Below are 23091 nucleotides of genomic sequence, written 5' to 3' on the forward strand. Positions count from 1 at the left end.
AAGCATGCATGTGCCTTTATTCAATGGCAGCACTGTGAGTTGACTCCCGAGCTAGTCCGTCTACCCATATGCGATCAAGACTCACCTGGAATCAGTACAGCATTAGCCAGCCACACAAGCTAGTATGTCTCATAGGTGTGAATAAGTGCACCTGAACCAAGGAAAACAGTCAAGAGTGACACTCACATTAGGGGAAGTCAGCAATAGGAACAGTAAACGTTTCTGGAGCTACGAGTCACACTGTGGCAGAGTTTCAATTTAACTATAAAGAGCACAGAGCTGAGGGCTCTTAAGGTCTTTTAAGATATACACCACATGATACGTCAATCTGATACTCACACAATGTAGGAAAGCCACCTCTTTTTAGCATGGTTATGTTACCTCCACTTTTTGCTTGTTGGTCAGTGTGTTTGACGGTGTTCACTGGGAACCTGCTAACCAGGACCCCAGTGATTATTCTCTCTCTCCCTCCAACGTGGGTTACCTGTACCATTTTCACCCAACTTTTGGCATACTGGTGCCCCCCTGTAAGTCCCTAATATATAGTACCTAGGTACCCAGGGCATTGGGGTACCAGGGGATCCCCATGGGCTGCATCATGTATTATGCCACCGATGGGGAGCCCATGCAAAGTGTTCTGCTGGCCTGCCATTGCAGTCTGCGAGAAAGGGTGCATGCACCCTTTTTCAATACAGGACACTGCATCAGGTCACTGTAGGTCACCCCTATGGCAGGCCCTCCTAGCCAAGAGGGCAGGATGCAAGTACTTGTGTGTCAGGGTATCCCTGCACTCGCAGAGGTGCCTACACAAACTCTAGTTCAGTTTTCCTGGACTTTCAGTGCGGGGACACCATTTTATGCATGTACTGGACATAGTTCACTACCTATGTCCATCTACACAATGGTAACTCCAAACCTAGGCATGTTTGGTATCAAACATGTCGGAATAATATCTCAATACTGTTGCCAGTATTGAAGGTATGATTCCATGCACTCTGGGGGCTCTTTAGAGGACCCCCCCCCATCCCCCAGCGTTGCTTCTACCAGCCTCCTGGGGTTTTCTGGGCAGGCCACACTGCTGCCACCCCTCAGACAGGTTTATGCTGCTTGAGCAGCCAAGCCCAGGAAGGCAGAACAAATGATTTCCTTTGTGAGAGTGAGGCAACACCATCTCCCTTTGGAAATAGGTGTTACAAGGCTTGGGAGGGGTAGCCTCCTCAATCCACTGGTATGCTTTGAAGGGCAGATCTGGTGCCCTCCGTGCATAAATCAGTCTATATTGGTTCACAGACCCCCAGTCCCTGCTCTGGTGCGAAACTGGACAATGGAAAGGGGAGTGACCACTTCCCTGTCCATCACCACCGCAGGGGCGGTTCTCACAGCTCTGCCAGAGGGTCCCTGGGTTCTGCCACCTTGAATTCAAGGTTGACAGGGACTTCTGGGAGCAACTGAGTGGCCAGGTCAGGCAGGTGATGTCACAGCCCCCTCCTGATAGGTGGTCATCTGGCTAGGTGACCAATCCCTATTTCAGGGCTATTTAGGGTCTCTTTCTTGGGTGTGTCCTCAGATTTGGCTTGCAAGATTCCAGCCGGACCCCTCTTCAACCTCTGCTTTGACTTCTAACCACTGGAACTGCGACTGGACCCTCCAGGAACCGACAATCTTCATCCATGGCTCCTTCCAGCTTCTCAACATTTCCCCAGCTGTGCATCCTCTGAGGGCAGCAAGTCTTCAGTCTGTATGAGAAGGAAGAACAATCTCACTTGGAGTGAAGGAGTCACACCCTTGCATCCGCAGGCATCAACTGCAACGACAACCAGCTGCGTGGATCTCCTCTCATCCTGAGCTGCGTGGATCCTGCATCAAGAGTGGTGGTCTTGGTTTTTTCTGCGAGCTGTCCATCTTTGGCGGAGATAAGCAGTTGCCCTTCCCATGTAGGAGAGTACCCCTGTGCATCACATCTCTTGCAGCTACCAAGGCTTGTTTGCGTCATCCAAGGGAGCTTCAGGCTTCGTGCAGCCCCAGCCCACAGCAATCCTTTCTGCGACACACATCCCTCTGCGTGCTTCTTCTGCGACATGGAACCTTTCTCCAGTAGTGCTGCTTGGGCTCCTCTGCGACTCCTGGTTCCTCGTCTAATGGGTCTCCAGTGGGGGATGACTTCTTCTGTGGACACTCTGCCTTGCTGAGTGGCCCCCTTGGACTTCCCCTGTGGGTTGAGTCCTCCTGGACCTCGCTAGTCCCCGGCAGCTCCACTTTTGCTTCACCGCAACTTGCCTTTGCCAAGGCTTGTTGGTGGCTTTTACACGCCACTCACTGACTGCAATCATTCTTCCGGCATGGGACTTCAACTGCATCCTCCATGAACTCTTCACCTGCTCCAGGACTGCATGCTTGAACGTCTTCATCCTACCGTTGACCAACTCCTGCATCCACAGTTGGGTAGGTAGTACCTCCTACTCCTCCTGGACTCTTCTGTAACTTCTGGACTTGGTTCCCTTCTCCCACAGGTCTTCCTATTCAGGAATCCATTGTGGATACTTGTAGTCTTGTCTGGGTGTTGCATTTTCTTCATTTTCTTCCTTTAGGGTGGTTTGGGGGAAAAAACAGTAACTTACTTCTCTCTTCCTCGTCGCTTGTGGGTACTGTGGTACTTATCTTTTGGGTTTCCTGGTACCCCTAGCTCCCCTCAATACATTCTACTCACACAGGTGTGCGTCTTGTGTTCACATTCCATATTTTCAGTATATGGTTTGGGCTCCCCCTAGGGTCACTATTGTCTAACTGCATTTGCACTGTTTTCTATCACTTTCGATGCCTATTTCTGATAACTTGTGTACATATTTGGTGGGTTTACTTACCTCTTATTGGAGAGTTTCCTATCTTGTGTTTTGGTATTGTGTTACTGCATTAAAGACCCTTTATTTTCGTAACACTGAGTGTTTTCTTTTATGTGTATAAGTGCTGTGTTACTTCAGTGGTATTGCAGGAGCTTTGCAAGTCTCCTAGATAAGCCTTGGCTGCTCATCCACAGCTACCTCTGGAGAGCCTGGCTTCTAGACACTGCCTGCCCTACACTAACAGAGGATACCTGGACTTGTTATAAGGTGTAAGTACCTCAGATACCCACCACACACCAGGCCAGCTTCCTACACACAACTAATGGAGAAACCCTTAAACAGTTACACACTGCAGAACTACAGTTCCAGATGTTATACATCACCTTACTAATTGCTATTACATCGCTGCGCAGGGTGAGCGACCTGCAAGCACTAACCACCCAGGAGCCCCACCTGCAAATACACAGGACAGGACCAGCTAACACTTGCTTCTAATGGTCATATCACAATTCCACATGAATTTCAACAATTACGCTCCCGAGCTTCTTCGAACAACCAATAACGCAAGCCCAAAAAACTGCTGCAAATGCTAGATGTACACAGTGCAGTGATGTTCTACCAAGAAAGGACTAATGAATTCAAAGAAGGAAGTCAGTTCTTTGTATCATTTGCAAATTCAAACGAAGGCTCACCGCTGACAAAAGGCACCATCACAAGGTGGATTGTCCAAACAATCTAATTGTCCTATCAAAGGGCAGCATTTTTTTTTATGTGAAACCCAGAGCACATTCCAGGAGTTAAAATGGAGCAACACTGGACTTCCTAGCAAATGTTCCAGTAAACAACAGATGTATGGTGGCCACATGGTCATCCGTCCAACACTTTCACAAAACACTTCTGCATAGATACCAGGTGGGACAAAGAGTAATGAAACATCAGTTTGCAAGCTTAACGTCATTTTGACCCAGTCTCCAAGAGTGACCAGGGATACAGCAAAAAATAAATAACTTTAAAATAAAAATAATAATATTATTATTATTATTAATAATAATAATAAATAATAATAAAGCAGTGCATCACATGTTAATACAGAAAAGATCCATGCTGTAATATGAAATAGGTGACTTCGCAGGAGTAGTTTGCAGCTTAAAGAATTTTCTGGACTTACAAGCAACCCATCTCCTACTCAGGAAATGAGGTTCAACAGAACTGCGAAGAAACTGCGCTACCTCATCAAACATAGGAGGAAGCTAATGAGGGCAAGACAAGTCGTCAAGGGGAAGAAAATAATTTTAAGATGGTGTTCATGCACAGGCCCATCCGGGCCACACATCTGATGTCATTAAGGACCAACATAGCACCAATTGGTCAGACTATGCCCAACAACAACAAAATTGAAATAAAGAGCGAAAAAGAGAGCTAACTAAGAATATTCCGGACCCAAACACTAGATGGTGGAATAATGCACAGCAGGTGAATCCAGAAAAGATTCATGCAGCAAACCTTGGTGTAACCTGCTTCAAGAGCTGAGTAGGAGCAGAGGAGAGTCCACAGTCTGGCAGGAGTACAGAGGATGGGGGGAGCAAGAGTAAAAACAATAGTCCTCATACTAAAGCATGGGCGTCCAGCGACAAGGAGTGTTGTATCATGCCACATCAAATCATTTATTTTTTGTCAATTTATCTTGTGAATATCCTGAAAATACTTCATGCATCAGTGTCCTAACTATCCAGGAGGGCCCTGTAACTGTTTTCTTTTGTTTGACATAAATGGACAGCCCCGTTCAAAGTATTTCTTGGGAAGTGAGCAAACGTGATGGAGGGAGAGTAGTGTGGAAACAAATCCAATAGAGCAACCGGGAACTCAAGTCTAGCAGCAGAGCTCTGCATTGTCTGTTGCTGTAAAAGGCACTGCAGTATGGTACTCATTTAGTGCACACCACCGAGCCTTGGCTCAACCTTTAAGCGTCTCCAAAACATGATGCGCGAGGACGTCACATGCCCCCACCGCATCCTGCAAGGCTCCCCCTTTTCAGGTTTTTGAGGCAGCGAGTAACCAGAAAAAAACAGGCACTAGAAGGGAGGGTGAATGTTTCCAACATCCCACAATTGTTCATTCATTCCACCCCAGGGCACATGGCCAAAGGTATTGGAGTTGCTCAGCAACCGATAAACTACCCTTTGAAAATAAAGCGAATAGGCCATATGCCTTACCTCACGCCACCTTGCCGTGAGACAAAGAATAATGCAGGGTTTCTGTCTCCCCCCCAGCCTTTAAACCCAGGTCATGTCTAATGGCTTCTTTTAAATTGCTTACGTTTCATGATAGGTATACTTACAGTGAAGATTTCATGGGCCAACCTGATTTAGTGGTGCAGTTGTACCCTTCTTCGTAGTTGTGTTTAAACCGAAACATGTACAATAGGCCTGGATTTTGTTCAGCCACAATTGGATGGCCGAAAAGCAAGAATAATAATTAAAAAAAAAAAAATCCATCCACCCCACCTTTAAAAAGGCCTGCATTTTATGCCCCCCACCCTCATGGATAGGGAATGCCAGATCCCCCCTGGGTTCTCCCTTCCACGTTCAGACTTTGTAAGCGTTGAATTTTTTGTAACAGTAGCGTGCACAAACGGACACGTTCACAAAACATTTTACCCACAAAGGCAAATTAAGGTGGCAACATTTTTAATCTACGATGGGAAATTGCTATTTTTTGGTTGGGCCCACCTTTAAAAACAGGTATTCCATCCACACAACTGTGTTTGTTGGTATTTAACAACAATTTGAAAAGGTTCTTATTCTGGAAAATACGTAAATATATTGCTGTTCAAGCAGACGTTTGTGAGATTACAAGGTGTGGGAAGGACTCCCATATTTCATGCTATGTAGGAGAAGTGGTATTCTTCACAGGAAAAATATTTTGTTTGTGAAGAAAAATAAATGTGTAAATGCTAAGAATGGAAGGTCTTTCTCCTCCTTAGTGGCTAAAGCTTGGAACAATCTTCCTCTTCCTATTCGTGCTATTAAGCCAAAGAATCACGTCAGGACGTTCCTGGTTTCCTGGTAGTGCATTACAATGTCTGCTCTGATAGCGCCTTGAGTTATATGGCTAGCAACAGGATGTTCTTGGGGGCAACTATTTGCGTTCCTAAAATCAGATCATTTATTCTACAATGCACATTTGTGATTCATTTATGCAAGGTTCACTGCAGAACTAGTAATTCTACAAACATTGGATGTTCTTAATAGTTTCAAGAATATTTTAAGACTTTTAGATTGTCAGAACCTCAAGTTTTTTTATTTATTTTTTACCAGTAGGTATAGTTTTGCAGCTTGAAGAATTTTCTGGATTCACATAATTTCTAGTGGTTGGTCCAGAATTGCTACTTTTTCACCAATTTTTTTTGTCCATCTTATTTTACTACTGTTTGTTGGTGGGCGTCAACGGAACTTCCATTTGGTGTCTGCTTATGCCGTTGCCGTACTTCCTCCGGATTATCAAATCTTAGGTCGCCATCTTCTGATTTTTTTTTTCTTCCTCCCATCTTCTTGGTGAAGATGGGTGGGCTGCTTGAGAATCCAGAAAATTCTCTCAAGCTGCAAAACGACACCTACAGGTAATAAACTATACATTTTGCAGTGTGAACCTTTTTTGGATTCACATGCTGTGAATAGATTTTTAGTGTTTTTTACGACTGTGGCGGCTAGGTTGAAGATGGGCACTGACTTGGAAATAGATACTTTAGTACCCCTTGTCCAACATGAGCTTCCTTGTTCATCTGGATATCAATGTATTGTCTTGTAAACATGTGCACTGATGACCAAGTTGCTGCCATGCAGATTTCTTGTAATGGAGTATTTGCCATAAAAGCAATGGCTGCACCCTCTTATCGCTGCGAGTGCACTCCATATGCTGCTGTTAATGCTTTAACTGCATTTGTGTGACGTAACAATTTGTGCAATCCATCTTGCAATTGCTCTCTTTGTAACATGTTTCCCCAGTAGTTTTTTTTTAATGTGATACATAATGCACCGTCTTGCATCCAATGTGTGCAATGTTCTTTCAGCGTGTCTTTGGATTTTGAAAGAAACTAGGAACTTGTACAGACTGGTTAATGTGAAACTACTTTGGTAGGAAGACTTGAATTGTGAGTGCCTCTAACTTACTAACCCCCTGCGTAATGAAGTAATAGTACCTTAAAAAAAAAAAAAAAAAAAAAGGCAGTCTTGAGAGTTAGCATCTGTAAAGTAGCTTTGTGTAATGGTTCAAAAGGTTTCTTCATGAGTTGAGTAAAACCTAAATTTAAGTTCCAGGTGGGTGCTGGTTCCCTCCTTGGTGGTGGTATCCTTTTTGCACCCTCTGTGAATCTTTTTGCCACTGGTGCTGTGAAAAAACCTCTTCCCATCTGGCCTCTTGTTTAGGCCACTAATGCAGCTAAATGAACATTTAACGATGCATATGTAATACCCTCCTGTAAAAGGTGGGTTACATATTTTAACACTGTCTTTTCCCTTGTGATCATATTCAATCTGTTTTTCACACAGCAAAGTGAAAATCTTTTCCATTTTGCCATACAGCATTTCCTAGTTATTGGTTTTCTAGCTTCCCTCAATACAGCAATTATATTTTCTGGAAACTTCATCTCCCCGAATTCTAAGTCATCGGGAGTCAGGCCATTATTTTGAAATATTCTGGTTCAAGGTGCAGTACCTTTCCATTGACAGCAGATCCTGTCATTTTGGTACTGTTTGACAATTTCCTTGAGCTAATTGTACTACCTCGGAGTATTAGGGTTGCCTTACCCATTGTGGAACAATAAAATTTAAGGTCATGTGACTCCTTTTGCATTTGTTGACGACCCTGTGTAACAGTGGAATTGGAGGTGAGGGTATGCAAATGTCCCTGACTAGTTTATCGAAAGGGCATTCAAAAGAGACTCATGGTGTCGTTGTCTGGAGCCAATGTTTTGGCATTTCACGTTCCAAGGTGTTGCAAACAGATCTACTGGTTGTCTACCCCTCTTCTCGAAAATCCTTTACACCATTTACTGATGGGAGCAAAATGCCTGCCTGCTCAGTCTGTCTGCCCTGCAAATCCCTTTTCTTGGCAGTTGTATCTCTTGAATCTCAATGCTCTGCTGAATTCCCATTTCCAGAGCTGCTGAGCTTGCCTTGTGGGGCCTTGGGGTGGAGACAACTACCCCCTTCCCTTGTTTGTTGATGTAAAACATAGTTGTATTTTCTACGTGAAATAATCTTGTCTTTCCTGAGTAGGCACCTGGACACCTAGCTTGCCACTTGCCTTTGGATTCCAGTTCCTGCTTGCTGCAGACTGATCTAGTGACCCCGCAGCTGCCTATGTTTTCCTGCCTGGGTTTTCCTGACCGGGTTCTCTCACTCATGGTTCTGCCCTCCAGCAGAAGCCCCACCCACCCCAGGACCTACTTAATGCAGGCCGCAGCGCGACCACCACAGCGGGAGCACCGCTGGCACACCAAAGGTAAGCTTATCTGTACCCATCCACACCCCACGCCATGGAGCCTGGCCCTTACTCCCCTGGAAGATATACCATCGCCGAGCTCCGCACCCTCCCCCCCGGACACCACAACAAACACTGCCACTGCGCCAACCCATATGCCACGTTAGGACCTTTTACCTGCACCTACTGCCACTTCAACTCGCACAGCACACACACCAACCAGCCCCACCCGAACACAGCACAGACAACACCTGAATAAAAACACCAACTCACATCCACCATTCTAAACACATGCTCACCATGTAAGCATTACACTGAAATATGGGACCTCATATCCATTCCCGCACCAAACAGTCTTCACCACAGAGACCTGACTCAACCCTACATCTGCCCCAGACATTGCCACAGCGATCACAGACTGATCTAAAATCACTCACCAGGACTGCACCAACAAGCTGGGAGTAAGAACAGCCATCATCCACAATTATACCATACAGTGCACCACCACCATCACCCTCCCCCATGGAACATCTCAACTTTAAGATCCACATGGATGACAAAAAAACATCAGAGGCACCCCTTGCATACTGACCTCCAGGCCAGCGCTCCAGCTTCTGCAAAACTATTGCAGACTTCATTGTGTCCCTAGCCTCAGACTCCGAAAGCTACATCTTCCTTTGTGACCTACATTTCCACAGACGACCCCAATGAGGACAACATTGCACACCTTCTTGACAGTATGAGCTGCCTCGGATTGAGACAGATCATCCACACACACACACTCACACACGAACTCACATGGACCGATCACTCCATCGTCCACTTCAGCATTTCCAGTCCCCACACCTCCACCCCCAAGATGACGAGCGCCTCCCACCAGAGGTGGAACAAAATCTCAGAGACTAGCTGGGCGGACGCCGTTAACACCTCCAGCACTGCTACTTGCCAACAACCTCGAACAGGGAGTGAGAAACTTCAAACCCTGGATCAACAAATGTGCCTTCAGCATTGTCCCCATCAAGTGCATCATCCAGAGACTGTCCTCCAAAAAGGCCAGCTGGTACATCCAGGAACTCAGAACAACGAAACGAGACAGCAAACAGGTGGAGTGGACATGGCGCGCCAACTAGGGCACCTCAGACAGAGCAGCCTTTAAGACCTCCCTCAAACTCTACCACTGCCTACTGAAGGCAACAAATAAGACAGCCCTTGCCACACACATTGAAACGAGCACCAACACCACCAAGGAACGTTTCAACATTGTTAAGAAATTTTACTACCCTGCTGCCAGCGAAACCAACATCACACTATCACAGGAGCTGTGCGATAACATTGCTCACTTCTTCCACAACAAGATCGCAGCCATGTACAGAAACTTCTATCCCCAAACCCACACCTACAGACTTCCTTCACAGATACGCCACCACCATAACCGACACGAACACACTGACCACCTGGAACATCCTCCCTACCAAAGACATCACCTCCACCATGAAATCGATCTACTTGAGAGCTCCCACAGACCCATGCCGTACCACATCTTCAACCTTGGAAATCAAAGGATCAGCCAGAAACTCACCACCCTGCTCAACACCTCTGTCACCACCACAACTTTTCCCAACACCTGGAAAAACGCTGAGGTCAGACCACTACTCAAAACACCCTCTGTAGACTCCAGCAAACCCAAAAACTACAGACCAATCTCCCTGCTCCCATTCCCAGCAAAGATACTGGAAAAGATCATCAACAAGCAACTCATGACATAACTGAAGCAGATCCAGCTACTCAACGTCTCCCAGCCAATTTTCTGCAGCAATCACAGCACCGAAACTGCCCAAATTGCAGCCACCAATGAAATTCGAACCCTTCTCGACCAATGAGAAACAGCAGCTTTGGTCTTCCTCGACCTCTCTGCGGCCTTTAACATTGTATCTCACCACATGAAAATCGAAAGACTCCACTGTAGGAAAGTACCCTCTTTTTGGCATGGTTACCCCCACATTTGGCCTGCTGTCAGTAAGTTTTGACTGTGTTCACTGGGATCCTGCTAACAAGGATCCCAGTGACTGCTCTCTCCTTCTAAATTTGATGGTTCCTGATTTGTACACTCCACAATTGGCATACTGGTGCCCCCATGTATATCAATAGTATATGGTGTCTAGGTACCCAGGGCATTGAGGCACCAGGTGTTCCCCATGGGCTGCAGCATGCATTATACCACCCATGGCAGCCCATGCAAAATGTGTGCAGGCCTGCCATTGCAGCCTCCGTGAAAAGGTGCGTGCACCCTGTCACCACTGGTCACTGCACCAAGTCACTTTAAGACACCCCTATGGCAGGCCCTCCTAGCCCAGAGGGCAGGGTGCAAGTACTTGTGTGAGGGCACCCCGGCATGAGCAGAGGTGTCCCTACAAACTCCAGCTCTATTTCCCTGGACTTCGCAAGTGTGTGGAAGCCATTTTACCCATGTACTGGATCAAGGCCATTACCTGTGTCCAGCTACATAATAGTAACTCTGAATCTGGGCATGTTTGGTATCAAACCTGCCAGATTCATATCCCAATACTGTTGCCAGTACTGGTTTGTGATTCCATGCACCAGTCTTTTGGGGTTTTCCAGGTAGCCTGTGATCACCCACAGACAGGTTTCTGCATTCCTGCTGTTTGACCAGCTCAAGCGAAGGAAGGCAGAACAGAGGATTTCCTTTGGGAGTGGGAGGCAACACCCTTGCACTTTGGAAACAGGTGTTACATAGCTTGGGAAGGGTATTCTCCCTAAACCACCAGTATGCTTTAAAGGGCAACCGGTGCCTTTCTTGCATAAACCAGTTTGCGTCAGTCCATGGACCCCTGGTCCCTGCTCTGGCTTGAAACTGGACAATACAAAGGGAAGTGACCACTCCCCTGTCCATCACCACCCCAGGGGTGGTGCTCAGAGCTCCTCCAGATGACCACTTGATTCTGCCATCTTGAATACAAGGTGGGCAGAGGCCCGTGGGAGCATCTGAGTGGCCAAGTCAGGCAGGTGGCATCACAGGCCCCTCCTGATAGGTGGTCACCGTGCTAGGTGGCCAATACCCCTTCCTGAGCTATTTAGGGTCTCCCTCCAGGGTGGATTCTCTGATTCAACATGCAAGATTCCAGCAGGACTCCTCTGCATTGTTTACTTCATATTCTGGCCACCGGGACTGCAACTAGACCCTCAAGGAACCAACAATTTGCAACTCCAGCGACGACTCCGCTTTGCAACATTGGTTCCCTGGCTCCTTCAAGCAACTGCAACATTTCCCTGGCTGTGCATTCTCTGAGGGTGACTGGTCCTCAGCCTGCCAAAGAAGAAAGAAGGAATCTCCCTTGGAGTGAAGGAGTCACTCCCCTGCATTCGCAGGCACCAACTGCAACGATGTCTTGGTGTGTGGATCTTCTATCCTGGAACACAGGTGGTGGTCTGGAGTGGTCCCCATTGGTCCTCTCTACCTGCTGTCCAACTTGGGAGATGGTGAGCCCTTGCCTCTCCTTGCAGGGAGGTACCACTGTGCACTGTGACTCTTGCAGCTATCAAGGCTTGTTGGCTCTTCTTCAAAGGGATCTTCAGGCTCTGTGTAGCCCCGGCCTCCAGCACTCTTACCTGGAAAGAACAGTCACCTGTCTGCTGCTCCAGTGACGTGGGCCTCACTGCGACTCCTGTGCCTGTGAGTTGCTTGTGGGGGCTGCCTCCTTGTCTTCTGGCTCTCCCTACTGCTGACGGTCACCTGGGAGTCCCCTCTTCGGGTTGAGTCCCCCTGGACCTTCCTGGTCCCCAGCAGCTCTGTAACTTCATCTGCGACTCTTTCCTTTGCCAAGGCTTGTTGGTGGTTTTTCCACACCACTGACCGACTGCTGCTCTTCTTCGGTCGTGGGACATCGGCTGCATCACTTCTGGGACTCCTCTCCGGCTCCAGTGCTGCACAGCTGACTCTGTCTTCACCGTCGACATGGTCCTGCAACTCCAGAAGGGTGGGTAGTGGCTCCAGCCCCAACCGGACACTCCAACTCAAACCAGACTTGGTACTCTTCATTTGCAGGTTGACTTATGTCAGGATCTACCTTTGGTTTCATCCAGTCTTCCTTGGGTCTTGCACAGTCCTTTTCCAAAGTTTACCTGTGGCTTTGGGGAAAACCAGGTACTTACCTCTTCTCTCCTGGTCACTGGGGGGCACCCTGGTACTTAACTTTTGGGGTTCCTAGTTCCTCCAGCTCCCCTCTACAGATTCCACATCCTTGTGTGGGGTATTGACTCTCGCATTCCACTTACTTAGTATGTGGTTTGGTCTCCTCCTAGAGTCTCCACCTTGTTCAGCTATTTCCCTCTGTTCTGTTTTCCATTCAAATTCCTAACTTCTAATGTGTATATAATAGTGTGTTTACTCACCATCTAGTGGAGTATTGCCTACACAGTATTTTACTATTTGTGTTACCATAATAAAGTACCTTTATTTTTTAACACTGTGTGATTCTTTCATGTGTGTAAGTGTGGTATGAATATAATGGTATTGCATAAGCTTTGCATGTCTCCTAGATAAATCTTGGCTGCTCATCCACAGCTACCTCTAAAGAGCCCTGGCTTCGTAGATATTGTCCACACCTCACTAATAGGGGATACCTGGACGTAGTATAAGGTGATAACACCACAGGTGCTCACCACACACTAGGCCAGCCTCCTGCATCCATCCACCACATCGGCATCCCAGGGGACGCACTCAAATGGATCATCTCCTTCGTCACCAAAAGAACCTAGAGGATCCACCTTTCACCTCAGAGCCCAAGGATCTCACATGTGGTGTGCCCCAGGGTTCATCCCTCAGCCCCATGCTCTTCAACGCATATATTTTCCCTGTAGCCAACATAGTCAGATCCTACAATCTCAACATAATTTCCTACACAGAAGACACCCAACTCATCCTCTCATTCACCAACTACCCCTCCACCACAAGAAACAACTTCCACAGATGCATGACAAGCGTCGTTGACTGGATGAAGAATAACTACCTGCAGCTGAACACAGACAAGACTGAAGTACTGATTTTTGGCAACAGCAGCAACATAAGGAACAACTCCGGGTGGCCATCAGACCTAGGACCTGCATCCACTTCCTCCGACCATGACAGAGACCTCGGGATCATCATTGACAACAAGCTCACCATGAAATCACAGATTAACACCATCTACTGTGCCTGCTTCTTCACTCTGTGCACGCTATGCAAGATCTTCAAGTGGCTACCCCTACACACACAAAATGCACAGTGACACAGGCCCTCATCACCTGCTGATTGGACTACGGCAATGCCCTCTACATAGGAATAGCTCCTACAGAGACTTTAGAGCATAAAGAATGCCGCAGCTAGACTCATCCTCGGCCTTCCCGACAAACGTTCAATGCTAGAAAAACAGAATTCAACTCCAAGATGTTGATGTGTTGTATAGCTTTGTGATTCCCCGTACTTTCAGAGAGCACATGTGAGCTTCCCTATTCTATATGTGAGGTGCCTGTGGTCCCCCTAGACCACTAAAGGAGTTGGTTGCAGAAAAGGCCTCCCTTGTGTGAAGTTTTATCTGTTGAACCGCAGAGTCTCCTCCTATACCTTCTGCGTGACAACCACTAGATCTTCCCAACTCCCTGTTGCTTGAGACCAATTATTTTGAACTACTTCTGGATTGGTTTCATATGAAGTCTCACATATGGGATCAAGAGAATGCATGATGCCATATTTCCCAATAATTTGCACACAGTCCTCTCTGTCAAAGCTTGCCCCTTCCGGTAACAGAGAACCTCCTCCAGAAGAGACCAAGTCCTCTTCTCGCCTTATCCTGAATCAAATTTAATCTTGATTCCAAGAAAATCATCTCCCTTTCTGGTTCTGGAGATGACTTCCATATGTTTAATGAGAATCCTAGGCTGTACAGTGTCTTCATCTCTATAAGAATGTCCTGTTTGCATTTTTGGTATGAGTGTGTTCTTACCAACCAATCGTCGAGGTACGGATAGACATGTGTACCCATTCTTCCGAGAAGTGCTGCCACTGCAACTAGACACTTTGTGAATACTCCTGGTGCTGACCTTATTCCGAAGGCTAGTACCTTAAATTGATAATATTTTCTGTTTACCACAAACCTTAGGTTCTTTTTGTGCTTTGCCTTTATTAGGGTGTTCAGGTATCCATCCTTTAGGTCTATAGGTGCCATATAGTCTAATTTTTGCAATTGTGGAATAACCTCCAGTGGAGGTGTCATCTTGAGCTTTTGTGTCATTATAAACTTGTTGATGTGTCCAAGATCTAGGACTTGACGCATGGATCCCTCTACCTTTAGTATTAGGAAATATGTTAAGTAATTTCCCTTGTTGATTTCTTGCATTGGGACCTGTTATATTGCTTGCTTAAACATTTTATGATCTCTTTGAGAAGTCAAACTGTTTCCTTCCTTGAATGGATCTTCTTTTGACCTATTTTTTGAGGAAATGTGTCTAGTTCTATGCAAAACCGGAACTGTATTGTGTTTAGGACCCATTTGTCTGAAGTTATCTTCCTCCAATCCTGGAGAAAGTTTTGTAATCTTCCACCACCTGGTGTGTTGTGATGGTATTCTGATTCTTTGCTGTTTTTGGTTTCTGATGGTATTTGTTAATTTTTGTTGATGTAATGCAGTCATTTATTAGTAGGAGTTGTACCTCATCTAGTTGGTTGCCCTCTTCCTCGAAAGGAATTTCTTCCTTATTGTTGATACTGCCAGCCTTGTTGTGATGAAGAGGTCCGAGAACCACTGTGGAAGAATTGATGCAAACTCCCTGAATGGAAAGGACCTCTAGAGTCTGGTCTGCTTGCCAGGAAAGACCTCCTTCAAAATCGTACACAAAACTGTAATTCATCTATGGTCTTAGCTGTTTCATTGTCCTTTTTTAGCTGGTTGAATCTTTCCTCTACTGAGTTCCCGAACAATTGTTGACCATTAAAAGGGGGATTCATTATGTGTGCTTGTACTTCAGGCTTGACACCAGAAATTCCCGGCCACAAGTGACGCCTCAGAGTAACCCCCATCATTAAGGAGACGAGAGGATTCCACCGCATCCAGAGCAGATTTTAAGCAAGAATTTCCTATATTTTTACTGTTCTCTACCAGATGTGCTGCCCTCTATTTAAACAGTTCTGGGAGATGTTTCATTAATTCTCCTATCTTTTCTCACTGCTGACGTGTATGTCTGTTAAGTAAAGCATTGGAATTTGCAACTCGCCACTGGTTTGTCCCACTGCGCTCCACCCTGTGGCCCATGAGTTCCATTATTTTATTTTCTTTACTGGGGGTGTCCCAGAGGTTGAGGGGATGTTTGCCCTCTTCCTTGTGTGGAAGTTCTGATATGATCAGCAGGAACAGTACCCTTTATGTACCCTGGGTATTTAGAACAAAACTTGTATTTTATCTCTGCCCGCAGCATGACTGCCCTGCAGGAGCTGGTTCTTTAAAGGCTTCTCTGCCTTGATCAAGTATTCTTGGTAGCATGGGCAGATACGGTTTTCATGCCTGGCTCGGCAGCAGTATCTCTAAAAGAAAACATGACTGGGGCTTATTCTCCTTCAGTTGTACATTAAACTGGTCTGCTGCATTTTTAATGTCGATATTGTACATGCCAATATAATCTGTTGGATGAGGCTTTTGATGGACAAGTCTCAACTATCTCCTCAGGTGAATCCCCCTCTAGATCCTCCCATTGTATTTCCATATATTCACTTTCATCTGAAGGTTGATACATTAGGCGTTCCTCCTCTTTTTTTTTGTGGAAAAGATTTCTTCCTCTTCTTTTTAAGGCTCCAGTGTGAGATGAGGTCAAATTTCCTCGACTTCTATCTCTGAAATCTCCTTTGAGTGATGCTTTACTGTTTGAGTGGGAGCTTTGGTGAACCATATGTGGTTCAAGGCCTTTCGACGGCAAAGCGCCACTTGCCTTTCCATCTTTCGATGAAACATGCTTCTTTGGAGTATTGCCTCCAACAGAGACCCCCTTGAGGGCTCCGTTGGACTCCCTTTCTCGGCGCGTGCCTGCCGAGCCTTTCGACGCCAAGGCTCTCTTTTGTGCCTCTGAGTCTGTTTTTTATTTTGATTCGGGTGTCTTGGCAGAGGTCGACAACTCTTGCCTCCTTTCGGCTCTCTTCAGCAGCTCTTCCTCGACTTCTATGATCTCCCGATCAACCTCCAAAGCTTCTCCTTCTGCTTCCTCTGCAACATTTTCTTGGTCGTCACTAGGAAGACCCAGATCTTTAAGGGATAGTGTAGATTTTGTCCTTGTAATGCATGATGAAGTGGGAACATCCGGAAGGAGTATGTTTATGTCACAAGACACCAAATGGAGGTTCGGTCAACACCCACCAACAAACAGTAGAAAAAGAAGACAGAAAAAAAATTGGTGAAATAGTAGAAATTCCGGACCCAACAACTAGAGGGCAGAATAATGCACAGCATGTGACTCCAGGAGATACTCATGCTGCAAAAATACGTACCAAACTTAAAAGAAATACTACTGGAGCAAATCAGATTTTATAACACTCTTATTACTGAATTGGGGTCAAGGTGAGCTGACTATCTTAAGTCCTGGTGGAGTATTCCAGACGACTTGGAGTTTTGAGGTTTCCTTTTATAAAATATTTCACTCAGTGGAATAACTCCAATGAAGTTGAAAAGACTATTAAATTGCCCGAGGACAAACCCTTTTTAAAATGCAAAACGGGAAGAGGAAAAAACATTCCAGTTCCTTGTGCATCTATGCTTGATTCTGTGATGAAGAACCATTCTTAAATCAAGCCTAGCAATTCATAATCTAAAACTGCTTGCCCAGCCTAGTAGGCAAGATAGTGCTAGAAAAAAGGCTAATTTCAACAAATGTTTGCCCATGGATGGACTTTCCTGTGCAATTTATATAGAACTAGTATCTGGAAAATATTGTCTGAAAAAAGGTCTGCTAATCAAATTTATCAGGATGGTGCGGAGCAAGAGTTTCAATAGAAGCTTTCCTCACTTGTGAGATAAGGTACGGGCTTTATGAAAGTGAGAGGTCTATTGGCCCTTACATTACACGAGTTGAGACCATTGGCTTTTCAACAACTTTTTGTACAAGATTCCACTTGAATTCACAACACTTTAGGTTTTGCTCTGAGTAAGTCAGTAAATTCTTAACTAAACCAATTGGTTCACATTGCATAAAAGACAGATTGAGAAGGAAAGGGAACCAGAAGATTAACAGCATTCTTTAAAAAAAAAAAAAATCAACACACAGCGTGAGATAACAAGAGTTCTCAAACTACTGCAACTCTATCATACGTAAGCCTTAAGCACTTACAACACAAGCCAAACTCAAAATCTATTGCTGAATATTAAAAAAAATTAAAAAATTAAAATTAAAAAAACCAGAAAAATAAAGGTATGCTTAGATTCATGAAAGCCACAAAGGGTGTCCCAGTTGCTTCTGAAGTAGACTGTTTCCATTTGTTCAAAGATTCAAAGAAAGGTTAAAACAAGATGCAATTTAGACTCTTTAGATAGTTAGCAACATTTTTATAATATATTATGATAATTTTTTTAATTCTCTATATTAGGATTTTATAATAACATACTAAAGTGGGAAAGGAAACAGATAAAAGAAGCAAAGAAAACATTTGGTATCCTTTGAGCTCTCCATGAATACATAGTAAGCCATCTCTCGTATTCAGCAGTCTTATGCATTACAAATAATACACTAGCGCTCCAGTACAAATAGGGTGTTGTTCATGATGATTTGGCTGCATTTACAATGATTTCAGAAAGGTAGTTGCTCTGACTGCAAGGAGAGCTGCTGGGGACCAGCAAGGTCCAGTGGAAATGAACCCACGGAGGGGAGGCCCAGGTGACCCTCAGCAGTGAGGAGAGTTAGAAGACGAGGATGCAGCTCCCACAGGCAACTTACAGGCAGCAGGCACAGGAGTCGCAGCGAGGCCCACTCAGCACACCTGGAGAGGAGTCACACATCACTGAAGCAGCAGGCAGGAGACTCTGCTTTGCAGGGATGAGTGCTGGAGTCCGGGGTTACATACAGCCTGAAGATCCAATGGAGGAGGAACAAAAGCCTTGCAGCTGTAAGAGTCGCGGTGCACAGGGGTACTGTCCTGCAAGGAGAGGCAAGGGCTCATTGTCTCCCAAGTTGGACAGTTGGTAGAGAGGACTGCTCCAGACCACCAAATGTGCTGCAGGATCCACGCAGTTTTGAAGGAGAGAAGATCCATGCAGCCGGACGTAGTTGCAGTTGGAGCCTGCGAACGCAGGGGAGTGACTCCTACACTCTAAGGGAGATTCCTTCTTGTGCAGTAAAGACTCATCGCCCTCAGAGGATGCACAGTCAGGGAAATGTTGAATTTGCTAGAAGGACCCTGAGAGACAATATTGCAGTGCGAGTCATCGCTGGGGGGTCCAGTTGCAGTCCCGATGGACAGACGATGAAGTAAACAATGCAGAGGAGTACTGCTGCAATCTTGCACATCAAATCTGGATACCCACCCTGGAGGTAGACTCTAAAATGCCCAGGAAGAGGACTGGTCACCTATCATCCCTGGTATCTAGTGGTTTGCCCAAGTATTGTGCGTCCGTCTTGTGACTTAATTTTTTTATTCTTTACTGCTCTTGGTCTCCTTTTTCTGCCTTTTTCTCCTTTCTCAAGCCTTTTCTTTTGCCATTCACCTCTTTTGCCATTTTTCTCCCTTGCTCAGCCCTCGTTCCAGTCCTGCCGCTGCATCCCCTGCAGCCCCACCCCCCTCTTGCCCCTTTCGCCCACCGCTCCCGCCTCCCAGCTGCTCCTCCCTCCCACCTCCCCTTCTTAATGGCGGCCGCGCCGCTGGCAGAGGCAAGCCCGTCTGCACCCGTCCGCGCCCTTCCCTGCAAAGGTCATCAAGAAGATAGTCAACGGTCAATGAACCTGCTTCCTTGAAGACACAGACGACATCAGGACCATGCTGGACAGAGGCAAACCTGCGGCCCATATCCTCCTAGACCTCTTGGCAGCCTTTGACACCGCCTGCCACCACACCCTACGCACACGTCTCCACGACGCAAAGATCTGCCACAAAGCCTTGGACTGGATTACTTCCTTCCTCTCCGGCAGAACCCAGAGAGTCCGCCTCCCTCCCCTTCTATCTGAAGCCACCGAGACCATCTGCGGCGTTCCCAAAGGATCCTCCTTCAGCCCAACCTTTTTCAACGTCTACATGGCACTGCTCGCCAACATCGTCCGATCACACAACCTCAACATCATCTCCCATGCCGATGACACCCAGCTGATCCTCTCACTCACCAAGGACCCCGCCACCGCCAAAACCAACCTCCACAACGGAATGAAGGCCATCACCAACTGGATAGAGAGCAGCAGTCTGAAACTGAACTCAGACAAAACGTAGATCCTCATCCTTGGCTCCAACCCCTCCACCTGGGGCGACTCCTGGTGGCCAGCCACTGTAGGAACCGCACCAATGCCCATCAACCACACGCAACCTAGGATTCATCCTGGACTCATCGCTCACCATGACCCAGCGAGTCAACGCCGTCTCATCTTCCTGCTTCAACAACCTCCACATGCTCCGCAAGATCTTCAGGTGGATCCCTACCGAAACCAGAAGGACAGTCACCCAGGCCCTCGTCAGCAGGAGACTGGACTACGGCAACGCTCTCTAAGCTGGAACCACGGCCAAGCTCCAGAAAAGACTGCAACGTATACAGAACGCCTCCGCATGCCTCATCCTCGACATCCCACGGCGCAACCACATCTCAGCCCACCTGAGAGATCTACACTGGCTCCCCGTCAACAAGAGGATCACCTTCAAGCTCCTCACCCATGCCCACAAAGCACTCCACAACGCCGGCCCTGCTTACCTCAACGAACGACTCACCTTCTACACTCCCAACTGCCAACTCCGCTCCGCCAACCTCGCCACCGTTCCTCGCATCCACCGAACTACAGCCGGCGGCAGATAGTTCTCCCACCTCGCCGCCAATACCTGTAACACCCTCCCCCGTCCACCTACGATTGACCCAGGACATGCTGACCTTCAGGAAACGCCTCAAGACCTGGCTGTTAGAGCAGTAGCACCCCCCCCCCTCTCCCCCCATCAGCGCCTTGAGACCCTCACAGGTGAGTAGCGCGCTCTACAAATGAATGATTGATTGAGCTACACCCTTGGATTGGCTATTGTTTCCTGACCCACCACTGCTGCTATTACTAGGGGCACTAGTGGTAGAGGTGGGGGGTTGCATTCCATTTTTTAGCATATGGTTTGGTCTCCCCCAATGGTCACTATTGCTCGGGCACTGGTCAGCTATGTCGCCAAAAATGTGTAAAAGAAGGAGGGCAATGTGTCTGGGCTTGCTGCATTGTAACAGAGTCCCCGCCAATCCCCTGACCACACAGGGAACACCAGAAGGCCTCAGCAGACCACTTGGCAAGGGGAACCCACCATCCATCCAACTCCAGCTCAGCCCAGCCCAGCGAAGTTGTGGTGGGCGGTAGGTGCTAATTGGGACCCTGAATTTTCTCCAGTCTCCCAGTGGGAGCAAGCAGGCTGCAGTGTAGTTAGGCAGGCGGCCCCATGTATCAGGCCACCCCGCGACACAGATTCAGGGGTTGGGCAGGTGGGGGAAAAAGGGGCTGAGCCTGTCCCTCACAGCAATCCAGTAACAGGCATCTTGTGATCTCCCAGTCCCCGCCATGTAAGTCAGGAAGTGAAAAGCAAAATCCCCAAAACACCAGGAGCTGCAGCGGACCCTCTCTACATTGCCGCAGTTCCGTCCACCCCTACTTCCAGTGATGATACAGAGATGAGGGACAGCCCCCAAACCTGCACCTGGCCGCTTCACAGTCTCCTCCACAGGCAGGAGGTGCAACCTCAGGCACCACTCGGCCGCTTAGCACCTGGCCCGTGGTCTGGCTCAGCACTGCCGGATTGGCAGTGGTAGCTCAAGTGCTACAAAGCAGTCCGGCCAAACCCTGAAGGACTGTGAATCTCCGCTCTCTGGCGCCACTAAGATAAAGTATTGAATATTATGATCATTCATCTGATGCCACTAAAAGTACTTTTTAAAAAAATTACAAAAAAGGGTGTAAAGACTCAAACTGGAAAGCGCATCCGCACATTTGTTTTTAGCTAGGAGCATGTAAAAAGCATGAAGGCCTGTTTCAAGCGAGAAATGAATCTCAACATTTTGACTGAAACTAAGCATTGGCCTTTCTCACCAGGACACATGGACATCATTGGGTAGCTGGCAGTTCTTCTCCTCTGGGTTGAACATCTTGGGTGAGATGGTGAGGGAGGCACTAGCGTACACAATGGGACGGCCTCTGGGGACAGGAACAGAGATGGAAAAGTTAAAGCCACAACATCTTAATTTCAAGTATGAAAAAAGGAAGAAATTAGTATGGCTCTTTGCTTTAAAGATGTATTAGCGATAATAATCAGGACAGTGGTTGGTGTACTTTTTTTTTTATTTAAACCTAGTGCAGCACACACCTTTTCCAACCATCTACATCGCACAAAAGCAGTGCAAGCCAAGCAAAACAGGGATGGCATGGAAACTGAAGTCATCACACACACCATATCCATGCTTCCTTCGCAAAAGGAAAAGGCAAAGTGTGCAGAAGTAGAGGAAGCATCATTCACACAACTAGCATAACATGAGAAGCAACATTCAAAGAAATATCCAACCACACAAGAGCCTAGGCATCACCAGTGATGTGCAAGTTTCCTCTCACACAATGATGAGGTACAACTGCAATGCATGCAGCTCTCACACCTAGACAGACAAAAGTGTATTACAAAGTCATGCATCAGTTTACCACAGCAGAACATCCTCCAACTTGAAAAACCTTTTCCCTGTCCTAATGACACAGCGTCAAATGAAGACGACAGTGGCTATAAGTGTATCATGTACCTTGCTCATTTTCATTGTACATGATGACAGGTCAAAAAGGAAACACACCCAAAGCCTGTTTCAAATCAGGGGTCTCTGGTTAAGACTTCACATCCTGACCAGAGTAATTCAAGATTAAAAATAAGGTCTAAGGAGACTGACCTCTCACTGGCACACAGCATAAGCATGCACACTCTGCATATAGATATGGTAAAGCTGAGCCCGGAATTAAATGTACACTTCAGAAATGAGCTCCCCTTCTTTAGGATTCAAATCCATGCATGCATTATCAAAGTCCTCATTAAGGTGAGAGATGCCATTATATTATCTGTGGCAAAGTACAGATCGTGGCTTATTCTGTCACCTTCACCCCATACTCCTACGAGAACCATAGATCAGCCTCTCCGCTACAGAACGACAAGACATGGTTTAGCCCTGATCCATAAAGGAATTAAGCATCTCCCAAGTGTTCAAACTTTCACCTGTGGGAAAACAACCTTGACCAAACATTCCAGCCCTCATCTGCCGGATTCCACCATTCAGAAACACCCTATACTTTACTCATATGAGTATAAAGCATTACCAGATGTCGTATCCATCATCCACAAGATGAAATACCATACCATGTCCAAACCACAAGGACCCGATATCTACAAAGCATTGTAGCTCTCGGAAGCCAGAGAAAACGGCCACTCAGCACTCTAGTTCTTATCCACAAGAAGACACTATTTACCACCTATGCTAGCACTCCTCTGTGACTGAATATATCGCTCATGCACATAGTTGTCACTCATAGAACACATCTCCCAGATGCGTATCTA

General features: G+C 46.6%; 1 protein-coding gene across 2 annotated transcripts in view; it reads right to left on the reverse strand.

Annotated features, from left to right (window-relative positions):
• The window catches only part of ITGA5 (integrin subunit alpha 5), a 346712-nt gene that overhangs the window by 126395 nt on the left and 197226 nt on the right, over positions 1-23091 (reverse strand). For both annotated transcript variants that reach the window (XM_069231024.1, XM_069231023.1), the window contains one exon: positions 21597-21701. In XM_069231024.1, coding sequence (XP_069087125.1) covers positions 21597-21701 — 105 coding nt within the window. The remainder of the gene's footprint in view (positions 1-21596; positions 21702-23091) is intronic.

The sequence above is a fragment of the Pleurodeles waltl genome, chromosome 4_2 (genome assembly GCF_031143425.1).
Source record: "Pleurodeles waltl isolate 20211129_DDA chromosome 4_2, aPleWal1.hap1.20221129, whole genome shotgun sequence".
Classification (NCBI taxonomy): Eukaryota; Metazoa; Chordata; class Amphibia; order Caudata; family Salamandridae; genus Pleurodeles; species Pleurodeles waltl.